The sequence below is a fragment of the Muntiacus reevesi genome, chromosome 4 (assembly GCF_963930625.1).
Source record: "Muntiacus reevesi chromosome 4, mMunRee1.1, whole genome shotgun sequence".
Classification (NCBI taxonomy): domain Eukaryota; kingdom Metazoa; phylum Chordata; class Mammalia; order Artiodactyla; family Cervidae; genus Muntiacus; species Muntiacus reevesi.
In genome coordinates, this window is record NC_089252.1 from 149,439,595 (window position 1) to 149,467,536 (window position 27,942).

Genomic DNA, 27,942 nt, shown 5'->3' on the forward strand with positions numbered 1-27,942 from the left:
TGGACAAAAGGAACCCTTCAGCAGGAATGTGACAAGAACTCAGGTTTTAAAAAGGTGGAGGAATAAGAAGTGAAGAAACCCAGAAAATAAATGAATAGACTACAATTATCTGTATTTGCATGAATCAGCCATTTTCTCTTACTCATTCCACCCATAAAGAGAAGGTGACCACAGGGGAATTAAAGAAAGAAATCCTCTCCCACCCTATTCCACTCCGCTCTAAAAGGAGGAATTTCGACTAATATCATAAACGCCAACATTTATATAGCATTTCTCCAAAGAGGCAAAGGAGGAAGGAAGAGTTTCTGATGACTATTTTCATTAGTTTGAAGAAATGAAAGAGATGAAATGCAGCAAGAAAATGATCATCTTTCTCATAGAGTATGCATGAAGCTTAGGGTGGATTCACACAAAATACTGTCTTGTTGCCAACCATAGCTCCAACTCCAGCCATAGCTCCAGCTCCTTCCTTTTGAACAGAGGCTATAGGGAGTCTCCATCTTCCATTAGTCTAAGAGGAATCTTCAGCAGAGTTCTCTCATGTTTACCCCATAAACCAACCATATGGATTTTTGTTTCATTGTTTCCCTCAAAGGGCTGACTCTTTGTTGTTGTTGTTAATGATCTGGTCTAGGTGATTTACAAGAAATTCCAAATACCCTGTCCTCTGCCTATTCTGGATCACAGTGTTGGGAATCTGACATTCAACAATACAGTTCCAATGCACATGGTGATGTTACTCAACAACTCCGAGAGTAGTGGTGTGAACTTCATGATGGATTACACCCACCAGAATGCTGCAGGACTGGACGAGAACCAGGCCAAGGGCTCTCTCCATGGCAGTGGAGTAGAGTTTGAAGCACACAGTGATGACAAGTGTCAGCCCAAATACTTTGTCTTCAACTCCAGGGTATGTGAGAGCCAGAGGCCTCTAAGAGCCTAGTGATGGAGTCTCTGAGTTTTTATTTCAGAAGCTGAGATGGCCTGAGGTAGCCCTCTCTGTTGGAATGCTAAATATGAGGTGTTATCTTTGTTTTTCAGACGGCCTATGCAATTCCCATCCTAGCATTTGCTTTTGTATGCCACCCTGAGGTCCTTCCTATCTACAGTGAACTTAAAGAGTAAGGCAGCCATCATTTTAACATTTAAACCTGCTTTGAAAATGTGCTCATATGTTCAAAGATGTTTTATATAGAAGCATAGTTTATAGCTTTGTCTTTACAGAAAGTTTATGCTGTAACCCACTCATCAGTAATGTGCTTTAACCACAAAGGTGTGAAGCAGCCCCTTCACTACTTTCTTTTCTCCTACTCCTTCATCCTAATGATCCAGGTGAGGGGTCCAGGGGGAGGAGGAGCCCATGTCTGCAAGGATTTTGGCAGGCATGGGGAATTTGAATTTGAAATTGGTGGGAAGAAGATGTCACCTGAGCTCGAAATGACCCACACCCATGCAGACCAAAAATTATGGCTAAGCAGATTCTTCTTTTACCCTGAGAGGAGGGTGTCATATAATAATTCTCATCTTTTTACCCAGACTTTAATCCTCAGTTCTCACTAAACAACAATAACTTGCCCCATATATTCAGATTTACTTCTTGAAAAACTTTTAGAGCACTTCCATTTGATTTACTTGGAAAGTCCTATGTAGCAGTTCATCTACACTTGATCTTAGCTGAAAGATGGGGAAGTGATAGCAATTACCCTAGAGGCCTGATGATGGTCTAAGCAGTCAGGTGCCTCCAGAATGGTTTCCAGAAGCTGTCCAGGTAAAAATACCAAGCTTTCAGGTAGTCTGAGCTCCTAGAAGGAGTGTTTTGTTGATTCTAGTGAATTCTTGTCTTCAAATCTATCTCACTGTGAAGTATGAAGGCTTTCTGCATTAGAAGCCAGTTTAACCTTCGTGTCAATTACACTTTCATACATGCAATAGACAAGCATACTTATCAACATAAAATAAACTGATCCTTTTCTAGGAAAATAGTTATTTCTAAGACTGAAGAAGTAGCATTTAAGAAAAATGGAAACAAATGCTCCATAATTCTCGAAGGCAAATTTTAAATAAGTGATGTTTCTGCACTCAAAATGTGGTTTTATAATGAGCAACACAGACATATATTATTTTCTTAGCTTTTAAATTGCAAAAGGTAGTATTTTCATCAGTTCAGAAAATCAAAGCTCAATGTCCTTTATCTTTTTTAGTCGGTCCCGGAAGAAGATGCAAACAGTGTCAAATGTCTCCATCACAGGGATGCTCGTCATGTATCTGCTTGCTGCCCTCTTTGGTTACCTAACCTTTTATGGTAGGTCACTCTGTCAAAGTCATTCTCTTTGTGCAAATCCTAGCTGGACAGATCATTAAACTGGTAGGTATAATTCTGTTAATTACTCTCAATAAACAGCATGATCTATAGATACACATACTCAATTAGTATGCTATTTTAGCCTCCTCATTTGACCTAAGAAAATGACTTAAGAAAAATTGAATTAGGCTGCCTAACAGTTTACAGTAATTTGTGAATTTCCTCATATTTAGTTTAAAAAACCTCTCAATAGTAATTCCTTTTCTTAAGGGATAAAGGATATTTCAGCTCTATGTTGTAAAGCTCTTTTGGTAGAATAACTAATTAACCAACAAATGGCAGAAAAAGTACAAAGTCTTTGAGTTGGAACCTGCTTCTTGTGTACCAGTCAAGTCAAACCTGGAGGCCTGGAGCATTAGACAAATTTTCTGGCTAATTTCATTCTATTCTATTATAGTGACTGGTTTCTAAGTGAAGAGGACATGACAGAATTCCTTTCAATCTGGGGACATACTATCAAAAAACAAAGTGACTCTGGTCACATTAGATTATCCTGAAAATATTTCCTCTGTGGACACAAAAGGAGCAGGATTGTTCTTCTCTTCCCTGAAGCATGGCCCTAGAGATGAATTTCAGGGAATTAAACATTGATATTAATCAATGTTATCAACTTGCATATATTTTAAAAATAAAACTCTCTAGCGTTTTGTGCTTTTTTCTGACTGACTCAGTAAATTAAATTGATGCAAGACAAGTTGGGGAGGAAGAGGCTGGAGAGGGCATTTGCTTGGGTTTTTTCTTTTTGACTAATATTTGGTTTTTAATCAAGCTCTGGTTTAGATTGGGCATAAACTCTGCTGGTTGTAAATTAATGAAAGTCAGGACAATGTCATTGATAGTATTTTTATCCTCCTTTGATTTCAAGGGAAGGAGCGGGAAAATCAGAGTACATCTGATTCTATGAGTATTTCCTTATCATGTGTGCCTGGAATTCTGAACAAAATGTGTTTTCCAGGAGGGCAGCATCTTAATCTTAGAGCAGTATTCGTTGAAAGATTCTATAGCAATCATACTACTTCATCTTTGCCTTGTTACATAGTCTCAGTTCAGTTCAGTTGCTCATTGGTGTCCGACTCTTTGTCACCCCGTGGACTGTAGCACTCCAGGCTTCCCTATCACCAACTACCAGAGCTTGCTCAAACTCATGTCCATCAAGCCAGTGATGCCATCCAGCCATCTCATCCTCTGTCATTCCCTTCTCCTCCTGCCTTCAATCATTCCCAGCATCAGGGTCTTTTCCAGAGTCAGTTCTTCACATCAGGTGGCCAAAGTGTTGGAGTTTCAGCTTCAGCATCAGTCCTTCCAATGACTATTCAGGACTGAATTCCTTTAGGATGGACTGGTTTGATTTCCTTGCAGTTACTTAGTCTAATGAGTCTCAACTCAGTGAGACAAACAAAAACTTGACGAAGTCCAAGAATATGTCTATCAAAGTCATGATGGGGTCATAACTGTTGAGCTTGAAAAAGTGTTAGAGATCATTTGTCCTAGGGTTTCCTACTGGGTTTGGAGAAGCTGCATCAGGGCTTCCTAGGTAGGTGGGAGTGGAAGGAGATGGCAAGATGTGAGGGACATTCTGATAAGGCTTAGTCCTTTCATCCCTTTCAACCAGAAGACCTCAGCCTGTCCTATTTTGTGATGCTTCTGTAAAGCAGAGAGATTTATCACAATGTCAGTGACCCAGAGAAGAGCCGCAACAATTTTATACTAAATCCTGCAACTTTACAAGCTTCAGGACCCTTTGTTCATTTGAACAAAGATCACACAAGGTAGCTCAGCAGTAAAGAATCCGCCTGCAGTGCTGGAGATGCAGCAGAGGCAGGTTCGATCCCTGGGTTGGGAAGATCTCCTGAAGAAGGGCATGGCAACCCACTCCAGTATTCTTGCCTGGAGAATCCCAAGGACAGAGGAGCCTGGTGGGTTACAGTCCATAGGATCACAGAGTTGGACACGACTGAAGTGACTTAGCACACATACACAACCAATGTGTTGAGACAGGATAAAAGCAGAGGTGTCTGGATTCTCAGATCTGGGTTCTTCCTACTATACTGTGTTCTTCCTATAAAACATTGTCATAGGTGAGCAGTGCCGATGTGACTACACCAGTGGACTCATTCTCCTCTTCCTCTTTGCAGGAGAAGTTGAAGATGAGCTGCTTCATGCTTACAGCAAAGTGTACACGTTTGACACCCCTCTCCTCATGGTACGCCTGGCTGTCCTTGTGGCAGTGACGCTAACTGTGCCCATAGTGCTATTCCCTGTAAGTACCTGGCTTTGCTCAAAGAATCCTGCTTGACCACACAGATTAGTACCTATGCTCCGACTTGATGTTGATTTAATTAAAATGCAATTCCTGAGAATGTTATATTTTATATAGCACTTTGAATCTACTGACTGTGTAATATGTAGATATAGAAAGTATTTTTATTTTTTATTATTTATTTACTTATTAGAAGTTAAAAAAATGTTTGGCCAAGCCACCCAGCTTGCCAGATTTTAGTTCATTGACCAGGAATCAAGCCCATATCTCCGGCACTGAAAGCACAGAGACCTAATCACTGAACTGCCAGGGAATTCCATAGAGCAAGTATTTTTAAATGCTAAGTACTTTTCAAATGTAGGGGGAAAAAAAATCATCAAATTTATTTCTATGTATTTATTTGTTTTATGATTTTACTGAGATTGCAATTTATTTTTAAACTAAAATTTAAAAAAGGAGATCTTGAGCTTCTCTTGTATAGATTAGTAGAAATGAGTAGTAAGTCATAAACACATTCACTTTCAGATTACATTGTATTTTCACCACAGTTCTGAAGATATTTCATTTTTTTCCTCCTAGTGCTATTATGCTACCTTAATATTCAAAAGTCACCCTATTTAATCTGATTTTTGATGGTGAATGAGAAGGAGATTCATGTTAAGTAGATTTCCTTTAAAAAAAAATAGTCGTATCATCCATCATATATCCCTTCTGCTGCTTCTAAGACTGACGCATGCCCTCTTGCCGGACTGGTATTGGGACAGTCCCTTCACGGCATTTACCATTGGGGTCAGTTGTTATGGGATCATAGAGCAGGGCAGGTTGTGGAGACTTGAGTTACAAGTTAAAACCCCTACCTATGGAGAAACACAAGTCTGCACTTTCCTGCCAACTCTCCTTCCTTTCATAAACACTGAATTTACCGTTCATTTTAGGGGGAAAATTAGCAGCACAGTAGTCAGCACTGTCCCGTACAGAATGTCCCATGCAGGGCCCAACAGATGAGGACTAGTCATATAATGACACTGTGGTCACTTTAAATGCAGTTTGTGTGCTGAAATATTTGTTGGCACATTCCTTTTTCATGAGTACATGAAATCAGATCTTTATTACAACGGCAGCTAAGAGTTTACTTTTAAATAATGTCTTGTCTCTCATTTATCTGAAAGTATTTCAAATGTCATGCACATAGCTTTAGCCTAAAATCAGCTCCATTGTAGGTATAAGGCAGAAGACAGCTGTAGACAGAAACTGTACCATAGGGTAAAATTTCCAAGCAAACAGCATCACCAAGAAAAGAATATCTGGAACCCTTCTTTTTGTGTGTTAAGACATTACTGATTAAATTTTGACACACAGTGGGCACTCATATCATTGTTGAATCAAAGCATTTCATAAAAGAAATCTGTTATGTGCTTCTGCATTGTTTTTACTTTTTATTCATAAGCCCTAAATGTGGTGCTTTCAAGCTGAGGTCTCGGGAGATTAATGGACTTCATTGGGTTACCCAGCTAGCTGGTAACAGTTGAGCTAATGCATTGCTCACAGATGACACTGATGGCTGCAGTCATAATCATGGGACGTAGAAGTTAGCCTTTCACTTGGTGATGATCATTTCACCTTGACATTCACAATCCAGGTTGACCATAGAAATTCTTCACCTGTATAACAGATAAGGCATTGGCATAAATCTGACCATTAGAATGGCAACACATTTCCCATTAGGTATATCTCCCACTGTGGTCTGGAAGCATTTCCCATCCAATGCCCATTAAAACCAAAATTGACCATTAGAACCCAATTTCAGAAAGTATAACTAACTGCTGTCCTTCAATATGTATTTTCATTCAACATTAGCAGTTGTGAAACATTTTGTTTGTAAATTTGCCTCACCCTTACAGTGTTACATTGAGATGGTCTATATAATTGTCCACATTTTCCCCTAGAGGTTAGGGGTGTGCACAGTGATCGGCATAGGATGAACTCAACCATGTTTGCTAAGGAAGACGATCTCCAGATGAAGCTTGCCTTTTCTTAAGTTGTATGAACTGCTTTTTCTATCAAAAAAGACATAGACTCTTCCCCTTGCCAACGTCTGCCATGAACTTCAGTTTGAATGAGGATCTTGGCTACCTGAACCAAGCCTCCATGTTTTGATGGATGACATAAAAGTGGGTTTGGCCTCATTGCCCCGGTCAAATACATGCAGGCTGCATTTTAGTCGCTTCTCTCCCAAAATGATAGAAATTGGTTATGCTGCATTTCTTTGTTTCTTCCAGTTTCAAACCAAAATTTTCCATGTTTCACATGCTGAGTCAAATAGCATGCTTCTCCTGATGAGTTTCTTTGAATTAAGAAACTCTTGGCTAATAAGTTTATTTACTTTGTTTTGATATCCCCACACATAAATAATAAAACAAGCAAAACCTAAAACGGATTAGGTTTAATCTGGATTAAAATCTATCAGTTTTAGGTATTTTTGGTATTCTCCATTTTCCAACAAATATGTTGGTCATTTTTCTTAGGAGCCCAAGGAGAGATAAAAATAGTTTTGTTGTCAATGGTGGTTGGGTTTTCCTTTTATCTCTCCATTTATTATCTTTTTTTTTTCCAGACAGTATTTCCTTCTTAGAAAAGGCACAAAGTATTTATTGAACAAATAAAGAAAATTAAGGCTAGTTTTTCTACAAGCTGCTCAACATTTTTTCTTTCTTAGCTGGAGAAGGTGATATGGGGCTGGGGTGTCTATTATGGAATTGACATTTTCAGCTTGTGCTTTTCTTTATGCAGAAAATGCACAGATTTTCATGAAAAACAGAAAAAACACAAAGACTCAAATTCTACTCACTACACCTTTTTCTCTTTAAGAAAAAAGAGAGATTATGTCTCGGATCCTCTGCTGCTGCTGCTAAGTCGCTTCAGTCGTGTCCGACTCTGTGTGACCCCATAGACGGCAGCCCACCAGTCTCCCCCGTCCCTGGGATTCTCCAGGCATGGACACTGGCTAGCTACTTCTATTTCATTTTATTTTAGTAAAACCATTCTTTTCACTTATGTTGCCTTCAGATTTCCTGTTTTGAAGTGAATATGGGTGTAGGCATAGAAATATGGCAGATGTTTCTGTGTCTGGAATAGCACATTGACCATTGGTATTTCCTACACTCTTTGTCCTGCACAATCCTGCAAATGAAGTGTGGTTCACTTGTAAGCAATAGAATGGATTTTCTTTTTTTTTTTTAGAGTTGAGAACGAAGGCACCCACTTTCCAGTTGGCCTCCACATTTCTGACTTTCCCATTGGGCCCCCATATGAGAACACAGTACCTCCTAATAGGCTCCTGTTTGGAACATTAAATCTGGAAATAACATGTTTTCTCTAGAGCTGCATGGAAATTGTCTGGAATCACTCTGGGGGACTTTCATCCCCACAGTATCAGATCCACATTTCCAGGTTCTTATTAGTTGTGTCAGTAGAGAAAAGGACACTGAGATAAGTCAGTAATAAGCCAGAGTCACCACTGTCCTGACATAGGTAAATAGAGCTGCTGGGGACCTCAAGATCCCAGGTTCACCCCACAAGGCAGTGTTTTTATGTGGAATGACTAGCAAGTTTCATTCTATTTTTTTCTACCATCTACCACCACCAGCAATCTCCCATCTTTATCTTTGCCCTATTGCCCATTTTAGGAATGCATGGGCAACTCTCTACACCTTCAGTTCTTTTTGGGATTTTGTTATTCCTTGTTCATTCTGAAACACAAGCTTTCACCGTTTACTTCAACCATTATTCCTATAACATTTCTGTACTCTTACATCATTAAGCCAAATTGTAATGTTTCTGAGAGCCATGAGATCTTAGGAAACTGTATTTATTTACATTCAGACACCCAGTATATATAGGCTTACCTCTAACTCAGCTTAAACAATTAAAGGCATTATTACAACAAAGGACTAAAAAGCACAAACATGTGACCCCCTGCCTGAAAATAACCTGTATTCTACTTGTTTATGCTATAACTTTATCACTTTCAGACAAATAAATCCTTAAAACCACAGAAAGCTTATTTTAAGCATGTTATGTTTGGACAGCATCGAATAAGCACTAATTGTCAGACACAATGTAGAATTAATAAACTATTGGGAAAAACAAAGTCAAACCTTTTGTTTTCCTCAGTTTACTTTTCAGAGTTGTGTAATTTTCACTCATCCAATTTTTAAAATCCATTACAAACTCACTCTTAAACTGTTTCCAGAGACTATACAGATTTGCCATTCTGAAATGAAACTGCCTTTTAAACCTAAACAGATGGCTTTAATTTTTGGTGAACTGGCATGAAAAGAATGTTACATTTGACACTGAGGCAGTTCAACTGAAAGTTTTTATTTGTATGTGTGTTTCAAAATATATTTTACTTTTCTCTGTTTTCAGTGAATTCCAATCTTCACACTATTAAGAGACTTCAGAAGCCAAAGTTTAAAGTGAAAATCAATTTCACATTTCTAAAAATAAGAAGTCCTAGCTTAACTGAAGTGCTCATTTATTGAAAAGCCAATCAACTAATTCCACTAAGTCCCAAAGTGTCTTCTAAAAGATTCCAAAGATAAGAATATTTCCAGCTTTGTTAAGCTGTACAAACACAAAAGGCTGTCCCTCCCTCTACCCACAAGGATCTTTTCATCCAGTTACATCAGGGTAACTTGAGCCCCTGCTGCATTTGGAGCCTCCCTGACCCTTCACCTACTTATTTCAGCTGCGGCAATAGGACTGAAATCTCATAAGAATCCCGAAGGGAGGGGAAAGATTTGTTCTGTTCAATTCATCATTTATTGGTTCCTTCTGCATGTGAGACACTAAGATAGAAACTCAGGAATGTTAAGATTGTTAGGTCTTGTTCTTTTGTCTTTTGTGCATTTATAATCTATACTGGGAGTGGGGGAGGTGATGGGGTGAAAAGAAAGAAGCAGACACAAAAAGTATCATGTTTTTTAAAATACCAGGTGGTAAAAATGTTAAATAAAGTGTGAATTTAAGAGATGCCAGGTTGGTAGAAGTTCTGCTCACAATCATATGCAAATAAATTCAGTGCTTGCCCTTTATATTTAATCCTGGCTGATGAGACATAATTAGAAATCAACAGGGGTTTTTTGTGTCTCTGAATTATATATCTCATCTGTTCTTTTATCTCTTTCTGACTGAGATTGTTTTCAAAAAAAAAATTCTGAAAACTGAGAAAGTGAGCACAAGATAGATCGCCAAGGAAAAGTGACTCCCTCCCAAACATCAAAAATCAACATCAAACTTACACAATATTAATGCACCCAATACCACTGAACTGGAGACTTAAAAATGGTTAAGATGATATATTTTATGTTATTTGTACTTTACCACAATTTTTTACGTTTTTGGAAAAATATCAGCATCAAGATCTTTTCTGGGGGAAAAGAAAAACAAAGAAAATGCTTAGGGATGAGAATATTTGAAAAGTAGATGAAAACAAAGCAGTGACCCAAAGGGGATAGTGGGAGTGGGAGGGGAAATACATTAGGTGTTTGGGATTAACATATATACACTGCTGTATGTAGAATAGATAACTAACAAGGACCTACTGTGTGGCAGAGGAAGCTACAGTCAATATCTTGTAATAAATCTATAATGGAAAGGAATCTGAAAGAGAATATATATAGTCATACATAAATATGTATAATTATATGTATAATTGAATATGTATAAATATATGTAATATACATGTACATGCATAGATATGTAAAATATATCTGTATAATTGAATCAATTTGCTGGGTACTTGAAACTAACATAACATTGTAAATGAACTTTCAATAAAAAAACAACACAAAGCACTGACCTTGCCTTTGAACTCTCCTGTTGCAGATTCGCACATCAGTGACCACACTGTTATTTCCCAAAAGACCATTCAGCTGGATAAGGCATTTCCTGATTGCAGCCATAATTATTGCTCTTAATAATGTTTTGGTCATCCTTGTGCCAACTATAAAATACATCTTTGGATTCATAGGTAAGTTTCCAAAAGGCTTTTATTTAGCCAACTCGAGCTGTACATAAATGGAGAGCAGGGAGCCAGTGATGGGAGGTCAAGGATCCCAGTCCGTCTCAGGCTCCCAGAATTCCTAGTAGTCCAACTGTGCTCCAGTTGGTCGCCATCCCTTCCTCCCAGATGACACTGGACTTTATGGACAGGACCAGAAAATGTTGATGCTAAAACCTACTTTATAGGCATCTAATCTAGCTGCCTTTTCTGACAAACAATGCAACTTAGCCCTGTAGAAGTCAAACCATATGTTAGAGTGAACCCAGGATTTGGACTGAGGGCTTAACTCTGCATCAAGAAAAAAAAAGAGGAAAGAAGGTAGATTCTACTTAAATGGTCTGTGAGTGTCAGCTGAGCATTAAAAGATGTCTTTGGAGAGATAGGAGATTGACTTTGTAAAGCATATTATTTCTCTTAACTGGGTGACCCATTAATATATTTAATTTTCCATTCTGCTGATTTGAGGGTTTGCTCACATTTTAAGAACAATATAAAACTTTAAAAACATAGGTGAAAACAACTTGAAAAGTTAGAAGTGGATTGGAAGGGTGTGTGAGGAGTTCAGCGTCCTTAGTATGTGTTTATATTACTAATTTCCTATAAATCTATAACACTTGGCCTTTTTGTTGTTTATCGTGTGTGATGCATATTTACTAGGCAGCTATGATGTTAGGTGCATTTTAATTTTATTTATAAATATATTTTGTTTTGAATAAACATCCACGGGCTAATACTTCGGCCACTTGATGCAAAGAGCCAAGTCATTGGAAAAGACCCTCAAGCTGGGAAAGACTGAGGGCAGGAGAAGAGGGTGACAGGGGATGAGATGGTTGGATGGCATCATTGATTCAATGGACAGGAGTTTGAGTAAACTCTGGGAGATAGTGAGGGACAGGGAAGCCTGGCATGCTGCAGTCCCTGGGGTCACAAAGTTTGGACACGGCTAAGTGACTGAGCAACAAACCATGAACTTATGGTGCTTTTTGTGCTTTGCTAAGGGTAGTTTTAGACTTGGTTTCTTTTGAGTGTATGCCCTTGTGTCTCTGCCTGCTAAGTAAGACTGACTTGTCCCATGTCTCTCCTCAGGGGCTTCTTCTGCCACTATGCTGATCTTCATCCTTCCAGCAGTTTTCTATATTAAACTTGTCAAAAAAGAACCTCTTAGGTCACCCCAAAAGGTCGGGGTAAGTAAGGTTTACCATCTCTCCCTTTAAGTTTCCACTACTTAAAGTAAACCAGGAAATGCATGCACACATTCCAAAAACTGAATTGATGCACAAGAACTGAAAATCAAAGATGGCTAGAGCTCTGGTGGAAAAAAAGGAGGTGTAGATTTCTAACACTGAGATGATTCTGGGATTTCTTTTCTTCGCATATTAAATAGCTTGTGCTAAGTCCTTCCTACCTGTCAAATGTTAATGGAGTTTGCCCACAGGCATACGTTTAGAACAGTTTCTACCACCAAGCTATTGTTGCACTATCCACAGGAAAAAATGCAGGAAGGAATTAGGCTCCTTAGCAGCGTTGTGAAAAAATATTAACATTTTGGTCACAGTCATTAGGTTTGTGAGGCCAAAAATTGTGGTTTTTGTTTTCCCCTCCTCAGTACCTTGTTATCCCCTGTGGACTAAGAACAGAACCATCTGTTGTTCAGTTAGTCTATCTATTTCCATATAATTTATAGTCCTATTAACCTGGGAAGTAAATATTTCTTTCCCATAATAGTACTACAAAAATGTATACTAGAAATAGTTGTTCTTCAATATTAAATATTATCTATGACTGCTTAATAAAGTCTCATATTAAGGCTTGAAAAGTGCCTCTGACTGACTGAACCTGAATTTTGCCTGTGAGTCATTCTCCTCTCAGGATGGTTTGAGGACTTTAGGAAAGTTTGATATCAAAAGCTCTTCCCATCATCTTGCCCCCAGATTCCCACTCTAGGTAGTCCATTCTGCTTCAACTTTTATAGCACTGTGACCTTGATAAATCACTTTTTCTGTTTGACTGGATGTAAAAGTGAGTAAAACTATATCCTAGATTCTTCTTAGTGAAAAAAGACTTCAGTCGCTGTTTCTTCTTATGTAGAATTAGGAAGTCAATCTATGCAGTAGTCTATAAGGCCCCTTTTAGCGTTACAATTGTGAAATATTTATATGTTTATGTAATTATAGGTATATTACAAGTATAGGCATATATGTATATGTAATTACATATTAATACACACACATATACTTTGAGGCTTTTTTTCCCAAGAAATATGTAATATACGTTATATTGTGTGCGTGCTTAGCCTCTTTAGTCATGTCTGACTCTTTGTGACCCCATGGACTGTAGCCCGCCACGCTCCTCTGTCCTCTGGGGATTCTCCAGGCAAGAATACAGAGGTGGGTTGCCATGCCCTCCTCCAGGGGATCTCGACCCAGAGATCAGACCTGCATTTCATATTATGTCTCCCACATTGGCAGGGGTTCTTTACCACTGGTGCCACTAGGTTTTGTTTTTGTTTGCTTAAAAAAAAAATTTAATCACATCATACATGCTACTCTTTTATAACCTGTCCCCTTCCACCTGAAAGATTGTGAGTACTCTGGAAGTCATTTAATCTTTTTCTATTACTTGGTTTGTAACGATTACAGGGTATTCCATTATTTTATGTACCAAATCAATTAACCATTTTTCTATATTGAACATTTGGGTTAAATCTGTCTACTATCATATTCCTTCCTTCTTTCCCCAGGTAGGGTTCTAAATCAATTAACTGCTAGGCATGGGCAGCTGTAAGAATAATACAATTCAATATGCAAATTGAATGTCTGTCTTAAGTAAACAACTTATAAAAGCAAACTGTACTAAAGAAATATAATTTCTGTGGTCCCTAACAAGTTCTTTCTGACTTACAGGCTTTAGTTTTCCTCGTGGTTGGCATCATCTTCATGATGGGAAGCATGGCACTCATTATAATTGACTGGATTTACAATCCCCCAAATTCCAAGCATCATTAACCCAAGGAAAAATACTATCTTTTCCTGTTAGAGATGGTTACCAATTTTGCTCCCAAAGACATTTTAGTTATCTTGTTTGGAATGTTAGTCATAGGAAATAACAGGGAGATTCCAAAGATGTTTACCAGCAATATTACCAAGCACCTACAGAAGAGAAGATCATCATTTTTGTCACAAATGGCTGTTTATATGTTTAAAATCTGTGGCGCACACTTCCACCCAGGTTTTACTAGAGCAGTGTGCGATGATGTATTTTTGCTTCTGCGTGTGCAGAATAAGGGTAGCTGCATGTAACGATCACCAAATAATACCCTTTTCCCTCTCCCCCCAAAAGTACCAAATTTCTGTATTCTCAGAATATCAAGCAAAAATGCCCTGATGGCAAAGCTAATGCCACTTAATGCCTTCCCTCAATCTTGCACCAAATACTCCGGGTCTATTTAATGACAGAGGCAAAAGACATGTATTATGAACTGTCTCTGCAAGTTACATGAGTGATCAGACACCAGGCTGGAGCATCTTATGCTCAACACTAAAGGAAAATTTTGCCCGTCCTACTTGTGACATTGAATTAGTGACTCTTCATTCAACCGTTCTTCTGTAAATATTAAAACATCTAATGAAACACAGAGAGGGGCTTTATTGAAATTATAGAGCACCAGCAAAACAATGCTTATGGCTATACTGAATGTTCTGGAAGCATTTGTTTATTAATGTCATTCCCAGTCCTCTTATCATACTTTTGTCACTGAACAATGTCCTCCCTCTCGTCTTCCATTTTCGTTCAGAATTTTTAGAATACCACTATTCGTGTGGAGCTACACTACCCAGTATTGTTTAATACATTTTTATTTGATAAACATTCAGTGCAGGAAACTGTGATTGCTTTATGTTTATGTATATAATCTTATTCTGTAGTTATCAGAATTTTAATGTATGGTACATTTGATTTTTATTTTTTACATGTGTAGTTTTCTCTCTTCACAGCCAAACATTTATGTTATTGGGGGTGGGGGTAGGGAATTGAGTTGATAGGCTCAAAAATCCACATGTATGTATCTGTCTATTGGGCATATTTTAAATTTGAAACCTGAGTGATATATTGAATAGTTTGGTAATGCTCTTCTTCAGTGTTTACAATATTACCATAATCATCTACAAGAAAATAAGTTCCGTATTTGCAAATAATTATCAATACTAAGGTAGTTCTTTTAATTTAGAAGGTCTAAAATAGGATTTAGTTCATTTTAGCTTGAACAGGTGTTTGCTAACATAGATTTGCCATTTAATACAGTGTTGAGCTATCCTCTATGAAAATAAAAGTGCTAACACTACAAAGAGATGCAAATCATTATTCTTGCTCACTTTTACAACATAGTTACATTAAATGGATTTAAAAATTAGTACTCACTGCCTAGAATTTCTAGAGTTTGCTCCTTTTTTCCTCAATCAGTAGCAAGCACATTTGTTGTATATTTTAGTATAGCCTAGTATGAAATACAGATGTTATGTAAGTATAATAATATTAAATCTTATTTCCATAGTTTTTGCTGGAATGTGCCTTACGTAAATATATGTTTGTTTTATGTATTATTCTCTAGAGGCATAATATCGTAAAATGGTGCACTTTGTTAGGGAAATTGAGCATTACTAGAAACTATCATGACTTCTGACTATTATTTACCAAATAGCATTTTTAAGATATATTTCTATTTTCAATTCATCTAAAGAGAGTATCAAAATAGAAAATGGAAAAAAGGTGCCTTCTGAGTGTTAAAAATGTTTGATCTGAATGTATTTAAATGTAAATACAATGGATTGATCCAAAAAACTGAAAAGCTGTAAAATCTGTATATATTTTGAATGCTTTACATTTGAAATGACTCACTTGAAAGTATCAACATGCAAAATTATATAAATATTCAAGAGCAATACTACAGTGCCAAATAATAAAGCATTGTTTTTTCTCATGGTCATTTTCAGGATTAGCGTTCACATAGACTGCAGGACAGGCATACATATGGTATATTGTACTGGTTAATTTAGCCCCATTTATAAACAGATGAAAATTTTATTTTCTTATTTCATTTATAAGGTGGTTCAATATACAGGGAGGCTTTTTTTATTATAGAAAGTGTATATTGGTATATAATAAATGAACTTTTCAAATGACTATGATGTAATTTTCTTTCTGTTGTCGAAGGCATGAAAAATATTATTTATAAATGAAAACATATTTTAAATCTTAATATTGTCTCTTTTATATTGGTATATGTTCCATTTTTATTGTTACTCTGGCATAAAACTGGTATTTATAGCTTTCAGAAAATAGTTGCCATCTTATTCTGGCAAAACACACAGCTAATTTGAAATCATGCTTGTTTTGTATCATCCTAGAATGAATGGATGAAATGACTCTCTTAATGGTGAATTAATGAAGAATTCATCTGGGATGGAAAAAGAGGGAATAGAAGAAAGATGAAAACAGTTAAAGAAAGATATTAAATATTTGGGAGAAGGGAAAGTAACATGGGAGTGCTGAGGACTGGGTAGAAACGAACTTGTAGTGGGACTGACAGGTCATATATTAAATGTATGCTTGACTTTCTAAGCAACTTCCAAGTCATTCTCCAAAGTGGTTCTACCATTTTCATTTTCACCAGTAATATACACAAGTTCTAGTTGCTCCACATCCCTGTCAACAGTTGACATTGTCTTTTGTACTTTGTTGCCCTTCAGGTAGCTGTGGAAAGTTATCTCACCATGATTTTCATTTCCATTTCCCTGATGACTAATGTGGGAAACTTTTCATGCATATAATGACCATTCATGTTTTCTTTTGTAAAGTGTCTGTTCAAATCCTTTGCTCATTTTTAAAATTAGGTTGTCTTTTTACTGTTTTTTTGTCAGAATTCTTTATATATTCTGGATACATGTGCTTTATCAGATTGCAAGTGTATTTTCCCAGTCTATGGCATGCTTATTCATTTTCCTAAATGTGTTTTGCGATTCCTGTCTTAATGAGGATGAGATTAATTGGAATGGTCAATTAATTGTCATAATTCTTTAGATTTTCAAATGTGGAGAGTATGAGAATTCTTTCTCTTTTTTGTTGTGTCTTTTTGTTTTGTAGTTAGCTTCATTTAATGTATGCTAATCTAGTTCTTGTTTTATACAGATCTTTGATTAAAAATAACTTTTTCTAAGTCACTTTAAATCTTAGTTTGGAGACCTAGTACTGCCTATATAGGCCCAGGACATCAAAAATCCTTTTCAGTACTTGTAGTCAGCTTTATTAGATCCCTCAGCCCTTGCTATAGGAACATATAGAGGAAACAAGAGAAATTAGTTTATTTGATTCTCATTTACTAGCTTGGAAGTCCTGCCATTTTCTCTTGACTCTGTATTTTCCTTCATGTACAGAAGCAGTTTGCATAGTTTTTGCTTCTGTAGCATGTATCTTCATGACTGTCTTTTCTCAATAAAAAATTTTGCACAAATTATTAGTTTAATAAAATCAGTTTAGAGCTTTTCTTCACACCAAACACCAAAATGAAAAAAAATCATTATGAAAGTCAAAACATGATAAGGGGACATTTAAGGGAAAACTGTTTGATAGCTGCGTATGAAAGTAAGTATTAGTCAGTCAGTTGTGTCCAACTCTTTGTGACACAACTGTGGACTGTAGCCCACCAGGCTCCTCTGTCCTTGGAATTCTTTAGGCAAGGCAGGTAAGAATAATAGAGTGAATAGCCATGCCCTTCTCTAGATCTTTCAGACCCAGGGATCGAACCCTGGTCTCCTGCACTGCAGGTGGGTTCTTTACCATCTGAGCCCTCAGGGAAAGTAAAACACACTGGAATGTAAAGCATAATGGCAAAAAGCACAAAGGCAGTCAATGATGATTAGACATAACTGTGTAGCAGGAAAATATAATTCTGTCCATTAAAGAATAAACAATTAAAGATAATAGCTGCTACAAAATGTAGACCAATATATCCTCAATGTTTGAAGAGAAAATACAGATCGATCAAGAATCTAATAGAAGAATGGACAGCAGACATGAAATCACATACATGAATGAATGGTGAATGCGTATTTACAAATAATTAGATCTCACTATGAATCAGCTACAGGCAAGTTAAAACATAACGAAAAAAATTGCTTTGTCAGAGTACTGAAATAAAGACAATGTTCTGTTTTAATGACTATAAGGAGTTAATCACTCTCATTCTGGTGACAGAAATCTTTCTTTTGCTAGCCTTATGTGGAGTTCATTCTGGCCATGCTTATACAGATCCTCATAAATGCTTGTAGTAGTCTCCCCAGAGATGTTCACACTCTAATCCCTGGCACACGAAAACATGCCAGGAAATTGAATTTAGCAGATAGAATTGAAGTACAGATCTTAAAATAGGAAGATTATGCTGAATAATCTAGTCACATAAGCCCTTAAAATCAGAGAACTTTCTTCAGCTAAAGTCAAAAGTAGTTAAAGCAGAAGAAGGGCTCAACTTGCCATAGTTGAGTTGAAAATGGAGGAGACCACGTGGAAACTGTGTGAAAGAAATGAATTCTTCTAACAACTCAAATAAGACAATAAGATGATTCTTCTCCTTAGCTTCCAAGTAGAAGCCTAGGGCACCAATACCTTCATTTGAGCCTAGAGAGCCCAACAGAATACTCTGTTGAGCCAGCCAGACTTGTGACCGAAAGATCTGCAAGATAATAAATGAGTGCCTTTTAAGCTGCTAAATTTGTGATAGTTGGCTATGACAGCAAAATGAAACTATGAAATATAGTATTCATGTCTGTTGATTAACAAATTTCTGTTCTCAGGAAATAATCAGAAAAATGAATTGACTATTACATACTCTGTCTTATTTCAACATATAATATCTTACAGTTCTGAAATATTCCAAATGTACAAAATTGTGGAATCATTTAATAAATTCTAGTATTTTCATAGGCTGGACTGTGATGCAGTCATCAAAAGCATTTTAATCAAAAATATTTTCATTAATAAAATGAAAAACTATGGTATAATATTAAGTGAAAAAAGAATAAAAGTTTTCTTATCTCCATTTTATATATTAAGAAAGCATGAAATAGAAAAAAAAATGAAAGCAATCTAATGTTAAAAGTAGATATTTGTAAGTAGAAAAATGATTAGCGATGCTAGTTTTTATCTTCATATGTTTGTTATTTTCTAAATTTTCTATGAAGATTATTTATTCCTTTTATCATTAGGAAAAAACTTTTCAGAAATAGAAAAGGCTTTCTGCCAAGTTCTATTCTGGAAAAGAATTAAACCATGCTGCCAATTTCTATACATTTTTATATTTTCAGCTGAGTCTAAAGACATAATTAAATGAACGTGCAATTCACAATTGGGGAATAGTCATTAATGACTAAAGCAGACTCTCAAAGGATGGGACAGACCCTGATCAGAGGTGGGACTGGGATGAGATAAGGAGGTCTTGAAGAAAACAGTGTCGCATAGCCAGGAGACCAAGTTTTGAGTCCTATATCCATGTTCTGGGCAAGTCATTTAATTTTATTGAGCTTCAGTTTCCTCATATTTGTTGGAATAATTGCTGTATAGTGTAATTCCCAAGGTCATTTAGCTTGTAATCACTGGAAATGTCAGCAGATTCTGTCTTATAACACAATCATATCTTAATGCAAAGTTTTGGCAGTAGTCACAAATGAGGGCTGGAAGAACTCTCTCCAATGGGAAAGTTACAAAGAATACATTGCAACAATGATTTCACCAGTTTGTCCTGGAAGTGAGCAGATACCTCAAATGCTTCTGAGGAAAACTCTGCCTTGGTGCTCAGGTTGAGTAATTTAATGGATAAACATTTACTCAGTGAAGAACATGCCACATTCCACACTAGGTACAAGAATACAGAATAGTCCTCATCTTCAAGGAGTTTTAAGGACTCTAGAGGAGGGAAAACATGTATACAGATAGTTACAATACAAAATGGAAAATGGTTTAGTATATACCCAGGATTCCCTGGAACCACTAAAGGGAGTGCTCAAGTCAGCCTTGGGAAAGAGGACTAGTCATGGATTTCTGGCAACAGATACCACATAAGTTGAATCCTAAAGAACAAATTGGAGTTATCAGGTAAAGCGATGGAATAGAAGAGCAAGTATTATGCACAAGAACATGATTCCTCTCACTGACCTCCCCATTCCCCACATAAACATGTATGCACATGCCTTCCACAAACCATGTATTAGATTCCTGTTACTGCTATAACAAATTGCCACACACTTAGTGACTTTAAAAATATCTTTTATTATCTTACCACAGCAACAGCAGGAATCAGTAGAAGCCCCAGCAGAATCATACAAATCAAGCAGAGCAAATAAAACAACAAAGAGTCTTAAAATCAAACTGTGCCTAGTACTACAGACACAAAGTAGACCAGGACTGATGTGTCAAATCAAAAGAGAGTGACGGCCCGCTGCAGTAAAAGATTTCAATAGACAGAATGTCTGATACACAGCTGAAGATCATTAGTCATATCAAGAACCAAGAAAAGTACAATTTGATCGAAAAAGATAATTAACTGATGCTGACACTGAGATGAATCAGATGTCGGAACTATCTGACAAGGATTTGAAAGCATCCATCATAAAAATGCTTCAGTGGTCAATTATAAACTCTCTTGAAACCAGAGGAAACCAATGGAACATCTTAACAAAGAAACTGAAGTTCAAAGAAGAATCAACTGCAAATTATAAACTGAAAAATACAATAACAGAAATTTAAAGAAAAATTCACTGATGTTCTCGGTAATAGAGTGGAGATGATGAAGGATATAATCAGTGAACTTGAGCAAATAGCAATGGAATTCACCTAATCTGAGGACTCACACAATAAAGAATCTGCTTGCAAATGCAGGAGACCCAGATTCGATCTCTGGGTTTGGAAGATCCCCTGAAGGAAGGAATGGCTACCCACTCCAGTGTTCTTGCCTGGAGAATTCCATGGACAGAAGAGTCTGGAGGGTTACAGTCCATGGGGTTGCAAACAGTCAGACAGAACTGAGTGATTAATGCTTTCACTTTCATTTCACTTTCACCTAATCTGAACAAAAGAAAGGAAGCAAAGAGGCACTAGAGGAAGAAAGAAAGGAAGAAAGAGAGGAGGGAGGGGAAGAGACAGGAGTGAGAAAGAAAGAGAGAAGGAAATAAGAGAACTGGGCTGTGAACATATGTGACAAAAACAAAAAGTCAACATTTGTATTATCAGAATCCTAGAAGAAAACGAGAAGAAATTGGCTTTTAAAAGTCAACTTAAGGAAATAATGACTAAATATTTCCCAAATTTGGTGAAAGATACAAAGCTACACTCTAAAGGATAACTCAAAAAAAAAAAAAAAAAAACCCCACAACAAATAATAGTCAAATTTCTAAAAAGTTAAGATGAGGAAAAAGTCTTGAAAATATCTCAAGAGGAACATAATGTTATCTACAGAGGAATACCAGTTCAAATATTACAGGATTTCCTACCGAGCCTATGGAGATCAGAAAGAAGCAGCACAACAATTTTCAAGTGCTGAGAGAAAAAGAACTGTCAACTGCAAGTTCTATATTTTTCAGAAATGAAAGGAGATAACAACACTCCCCCTAAAGAGGAAAACTGAACGAATTGTTCCAGACCTAGTCTTAAAAATTGATTAAAGAACATCCTTCAAACAGAAAGCAAATGATAAAAGAACAAATGTTAGAGCATCGGTAAAGAAGAAACAAATGAAAGACCAGAACTATTCTTTTCTTCATGAGTTTTGTCAATACATTTTGTTATTGAAACAAAAAGTACAATACCATCTGATACTCAAGGTAATACTTTTTTTTTTAAAGGTGATGGTAACAGAGACCTAAATAGAAGTGTGGTCTTCACCATTTGCTCAAGGTGATTAAATGTTGGTATCAGTTGAATGTGATAAATCATGTACGTATGCTACAATATCCAGAGTAACCACTACAAAAACTATCCAAACAAACACATTAAAAAACACTATAACTAAACCAAGATGGATTCCTCAAAAATGTTTAGCACACTGGAAGTCAATAAAAGAGAAATAGGAGAATGAGAACCAGAAAGAACAGCAAGGAAAGAAATAATAAAGTGGCAGACTGAAGCAATAACATACCAGTAATTACTTTAAATGTAAATGATCTAAGTACACCAATCAAAAAAGATTAGAAGACTGAATAAAAATTATGACTCAATTACATGCTGATTACAAGAACTTGCTTCACGTTCAGTGACATAGGTAGGTTGAAAGCAAAAGGATGAAACAATATAAACATGCAAAAAATTAATAATAATAGAAATGTGACTATATTAATATCTGATAGATTTCAGAGGAAGGAAAAATAATAGAGACAAAGCAATGTCCCTTTGTCCCTATCATGTAAATAACAATGAAAGAATCAATGCAGCTGAAAATACAACAATTCTAAGTGTGCACAAAACAAACAGCAGACCCTCAAAATCAGTTCAGTTCAGTTCAGTCATTCAGTCAGTCACGTCTGACTCTTTGAGACCCCATAGATTGTAGCACGCCAGGCCTCCCTGTCCATCACCAACTCCTGGAGTTTACTCAAACTCATGCCCATTGAGTCGGTGATGCCTTCCAACCATCTCATCCTCTGTGGCCCCCTTCTTCTTCTGCCTTCAATCTTTCCCAGCATCAAGATCTTTTCCAATGATTCAGTTGACATCAGGTGGCCAAGTATTGGACTTTCAGCTTCAGCATCAGTCCTTCCAATGAATATTCAGGACTGATTTCCTTTAGGATTGACTGACTTGATCTCCTTGCAGTCCAAGGGAGTCTCAAGAGTCTTCTCCAACACCACAGAGCCTCAAAATACATGAAGTAAAAACTGATGGAGCTGAAGGAGAAATATGAAGCCACAATTACAGTAGCAGACCACCACATTCATCTCTCAGAGACTGATAGAACTACTAGACAGAGAATCAGTTAAGATAGAGATCTGAACAACATAGTCAACCAAAAGGTTCTAATTGGTACATATGAAACACTCAATCACCAGCAGCAGAATACATAGAATTTATTCAAGCACTCACAGAATCCTAACCAAGATAAACCATATCATGGACCATAAAACAAACCTCAACAAATTTAAGAAGTAAAGTCATACAAAGTGTATTTTCTGACCATAATGGAATCAATTAAAAGTCAGTAACAGAACAATATGGAAATTAAATAACACACTACTATATACTCCTTGGATCAAAGAAAAAGAATCAAAGAAAAATTTAAATGCATAGAACTGACTAAAATTTTTAAAAACAACATATCAAAAAACATGGGGTGCATCTAATGCAGTGCTGAGAAGAAAATTTGCAGCACTAAATCGTTTACATTAGAAATGAAGAAAGGTCTCAAGTCAATAAGTTAAAGTTCCAAGTTAAGAAACATGAGAAAAAAAGAACAAAATAAACCAAAAGAAATCAGAAGGAAGAAAAATAACAAAGGTAAGAGCACGTATCATTGAAACAGAAAATAAGAAAACAACAGAGAAAGTCGGTAAAACAAAAGCTGATTCTTTGGAAAACTGAAAATTGATAAACCTCTACCAAGACTGACAAAATAAAAAGAGAAAATTTATAACGCATTGTGATTTAGTTTGACAGAAAATTTTCTTTTCTAGTGGTTCATAAAATAATGGTGTATCTTAAAATTTTAAAACATCTTAATTTTAATAAAATATACATTTTGTAAAATACATTGTTAATATTCTTTGATAAAAAGGACATGGGTTCCATGTTTTTTTAGAGTTCCTACACATGGTAGTACAAAATGGTATGATTACTGCCACCATGTACCACTCTAATTCTATGATGGTAGTGGTGGTGGTGATGTTTGTGTGTGTGTCTGTGTGTGCTTTGGAAGTAGGATGGAGGGGGCCAGATCAGCCAAAGAAAGGCTACAGAAAGTAACTATATGAAACATGAACTCACTGCAATATGAATTTTTTCCAGATCAGACTTATTTTGATCTAACTCGTTAGTTAGTAGACCCATAAGAAGAAAATATTATAAAATGGAAATTGAGGGCCCAGGAATGAAGGGGTAATAGTGAAAAGATCTTCACACTGCACTTGGCCTTCCTGGTCTTGGAAATTCTCAATCCCGGCTCACACAGTATATAGCTCCAACAACAAGACTCCTAGACAACAATCTTTACTCTTAGTTTGACATTAAGTGAAACTGTCACTAAGCTGGAGTTATTTCCACCAGCCCTGGGGGTGCAGGGAGAAAGCCAGAACCCCAACTCTTTGCTGTTCATAGGTCAGCTTCCCGGGCACAGGACTGTGGAGAATTTAATCAGGGTTATTTGTGAACAAGCTACATGAGACTGATTCTTCTATGATCAGGTTCCAGGCACTGTCATCTCAAAGGAAAACTTGATTGCTCTCCATAAAGTGATGGGCATATTTTTTCAATCACTGTCAGTTTTTTACCTTAAAATTTTGGAAAATCACCAAGTTTCACTTGGTGAGTAAAAGATTGTCTAAACCTGGTCTACGGACCAAACCTCTGTCCTCAGATGAATAATCAGAATTTCTTTCAGCCTATACTAACTCAGCAATTTAAAGAGGATTAAAAATAGTTGCCATTTTGAATCTCTTTTCCTAAAGGTATAAATCTTGGCCAGGATGGGTTGCTAAATGGATATAGCTGCTGTTTAAATGACAGTAGTCTACATCTTGCTGTGCAAGGAAATGAAAAGAAGATAGACTATTTCATCAAATAGTTATTTACTCATGAAGGATGTGCATCACATAGATCATTTTCTATTTAATAATGTTATGAAATGAAGTATTATTTAGTAGAGCTTTATGTAATTATTTTCACTACTTGTTTAGAATAAGAGTTAACTGAATTATATTGTTTTATTTCCAACTCCAACTCTGCTGATGGAAGAGTAGAAAAATTGAGAAAGGGGGCTTTGGAGGTTTGAGTGGTAGCCACCAGCCCTTGCCAGGGGATCCTGGGAAAGACCCCCCTGCAACTAAGCCCTTCATCTGGTGGACTGATTAAACCAAATGATCTGAACCAGAGACCCACTGAGTCTATGAAGGAGACTTCAGCTAGAGGAAAACTTATCAAGTAAAAGTCTCAAAATTGCTGAATTCCCGTGAAACTTTCAAAATCTCTCTGAAAGACAGATTGCCCAAAAGTTTCAGCACAGTCTCACATTAAAGTAGAGGACCAGGGCACAGCTTCCTGGTATATATAATTCTTCACATCCCAACCCCATGTAGCTCTCTCTCATCAGTAACACACACACACACACACACAGTGATGGAATGAATGTTTTTACCCCTGCCAAAGTCATCCATTGATGCTCTAGCTTCAAATCTGATGCTTATTTGGAGGTAAAACTGTTGGGAGGCAATTGAGTTTAGATGAGGTACTGGGGGTGAGACTCTCATGATGGGATTGGTGCCCTTGTACAAAGAAGAAGAGACCTGAGTGTGTGATGTCTCTCTCTCTCTTTCTGCCATAAGGAGGCAAACCTGCTATTGGAACAGGGCCTGACACTGGCCTCTTCCACCTATGGTTAAATTTAAGCCAATTGTTTCCCTCTCACTAGATTATTTACATTTAAACCTTCTCTCAAACTGAGATTTAAAGCTCTAATTTTTTGTGTGTGGTTAACAAACATGTAAAATTTACCATCTTAGCAATTTTTCATTGTGCAAAATTAAAACTCCATATCTATCGCACAACTTTTTCTCCCTCCCCACAGTCCCTGGCAACCACTCTCTGAGTTTGTCTACTTTAGACATCTTCTATAAGTGGAATCATGCAGTATTTGTCTTTTTGTGACTGGTTCAACTTAGCAATAATGTCCTTATAATACAATGTAGCATACAGTAGGATTTTTTTCAACATGAATGAGTTAGAAATTGGAAAAAATGCAAAATTGGAGACATAATAGAAAGCAGTAAATAGAAGCACAAAAGAAGAGGTGTTTTATGCTCAACTTTATCAACCATGCAATCCATATGGCTTAGATTGGGCATACCTTTGGGATGAGAATAGTTGGAGAATTGCTGTGCCTTAAAGCTCAAAATGGGTGGACTACTTACTTACTTGCTCTCCCCTCTATACCATAGAAGGGATAAAAACCAAATCCTTAGAGGCAATAGCAAACCAAAAAGCTGATGTTAGCAGACCAGAGTATTAGGTAATTTCTGTATGGTATAAAGCAGATGAACTAGACTTGGATGTTTGCAAAACCTAACAGAGTATGGGAATCTGCTTTTGAGGTCACTGCCTGTAGCATTCACCCAAGTCTAAAGTCCTAAAAATACCTCTCTAGACAATAGATTTACTTGTAGGAAGTGCTCACCATGAGCCATGGGGCTAGAGAGAGAAGTGGTGTAATGTCCCAGGTCATTTCTGGCTTCTCTGAGGACATATACAGCCTCACACTTAAAGATAAGCCTCTCTGGACTTCAGAAAAAGCCCACTCATCATATCAACCCACTTACTATAGAATCAGACACCATTTGAGGAAACAAAAAGAAAGGCAATAAATGGGAGAAGTAAAAAAGATCATCAGGGAAAGCAAAATTAATGCAAGAGAACACAAAGTAATTCTTGTGAGTTAAAAATCTGGTTGCTAAACACTCAGTATAAAAACTGAATACAGAATCAGAGAGGACTACAGGTACACTTAGCAACCTGGAAGCTTAGGCTAAGGACTTTTTTAAGAATTCAAAAAAAAAAAAAATGAAAACTATGAGAAATTAATAAACTTGGAGCTGTATCCAGATAAATATATATTCAAATATTTACCCAATAAAATGAGAGAACCAAGAGCATGGAGGGAAAAATAAAACCAAAGAAACAGTGGAAGAAATTTCCATATGCTAAAGAAAGACATATGTTCAGATCAAAAGGGTTTAGTATGTTTTACACAAATGTTAAGAAAACACACATTCTGATGATTTTCATGAATTCCAAGGATAAAGAGAAAATTCTACAAACTTTTAAAAAAGAGAAGGTGGGAGGAACATTTAAAAAAGAAAAAGTAGAAGGGAAGGAGTATCACAAAGGAGTTACAATGAATCTGGCAACAGACTTCTGATTGGCAAGTGAAGAAGTCAGAAAATCACGGAGAAATAACCAAAATATTCTGAGGGAAAAGGACTTGCAAATTTTTCCCAGCTGAATTGCCATTCAAGTATGAAAGCAAAACGAAGATAATTTTGAACATGCAAGCAATTTAGAAATTTTGTCACCCACAGACCCCTCTGAAAAATACTACCCAAAATAAACATGTAATCCAAGAAGAAGAATGACAGATATACAAGAAATGCAAGAATAGGAGAAATAGAGCAAGTAACCAGGAGAGCATGTAATCAAGACAAATAATTTCTTATATTGTAGCTGTAATATGTATTACAATAGCTGAGCAAAGATTCGTAAAATAGAAAATGCAATTTTAAAATAATCTGGAACAACAGAAGAAAAAGAAGAAGGAGGAGGAGAAGAAGAAGAAGAAGAAAAAGAAGGAGAAAGAGGAGGAGGACGGTGAGAAGGAGTGGAGGGGAGGTAAGAGGAGGGGCCGGGGAGGGAGTGAAGGAGAAAAGGAGCAGCAGCAGAAAGGGAATAAAGGACAGGAGAGGGGAGATGGGAAATGAGCAAAATGATGCCAGTGGTCTTGTACAGTTTTAATGGAAGCCTGGAGGGAGAGTACAGGTGAGTGGGGAACACTTTCCCTACACCTGTCACTGAAAATTCCATTAAGTTCCAGATTCAGTTAGCAGAAAGCACAATTTATCAGAATTCCAAGAACCCTGTAGGACAAGAGCAGATAATGCACGCCCATGCGTGACTTGTTCCTGACCACTTACCTTTTTGTTAAAGAAGTCCATACAGATTATCATCCAAATCTGTACGTACATGGGAGTGAATGGGGCTATTAACTGGATGAATGCAGGGATAATATGCCTAAGCCAGGATTCTCCTGGAAAATGGGGCTAAATGATCATACCTAATGATCATAAGGTAGCCATCTGTCAGTCACACTGACCATGCTGGAGAGAGCCCTGTCACGTTGGAGAAAACAGCTGGATCCTTACTTGGCCACAAGACATCGATGGATTTTCATCATCATTGTTGAAGAACTTACATTTTGATGATTTTATGTAATTTCATGTAAAAGCTGATTTGCAAACA

The 27,942-nt window shown here is 36.8% G+C and overlaps 1 protein-coding gene across 1 annotated transcript in view; it reads left to right on the forward strand.

The window, feature by feature from the left end:
- SLC38A4 (solute carrier family 38 member 4) overlaps positions 1–15,867 on the forward strand; it is a 76,488-nt gene extending 60,621 nt beyond the window's left edge. Inside the window, exons 10-16 of the mRNA XM_065932161.1 lie at positions 635–910; positions 1,042–1,121; positions 2,202–2,302; positions 4,498–4,622; positions 10,512–10,656; positions 11,776–11,873; positions 13,593–15,867. Of these exons, the coding sequence (XP_065788233.1) occupies positions 635–910; positions 1,042–1,121; positions 2,202–2,302; positions 4,498–4,622; positions 10,512–10,656; positions 11,776–11,873; positions 13,593–13,694 (927 nt within the window). The 3' untranslated portion in view covers positions 13,695–15,867. The remainder of the gene's footprint in view (positions 1–634; positions 911–1,041; positions 1,122–2,201; positions 2,303–4,497; positions 4,623–10,511; positions 10,657–11,775; positions 11,874–13,592) is intronic.
- Positions 15,868–27,942: the final 12,075 nt, after the last annotated feature.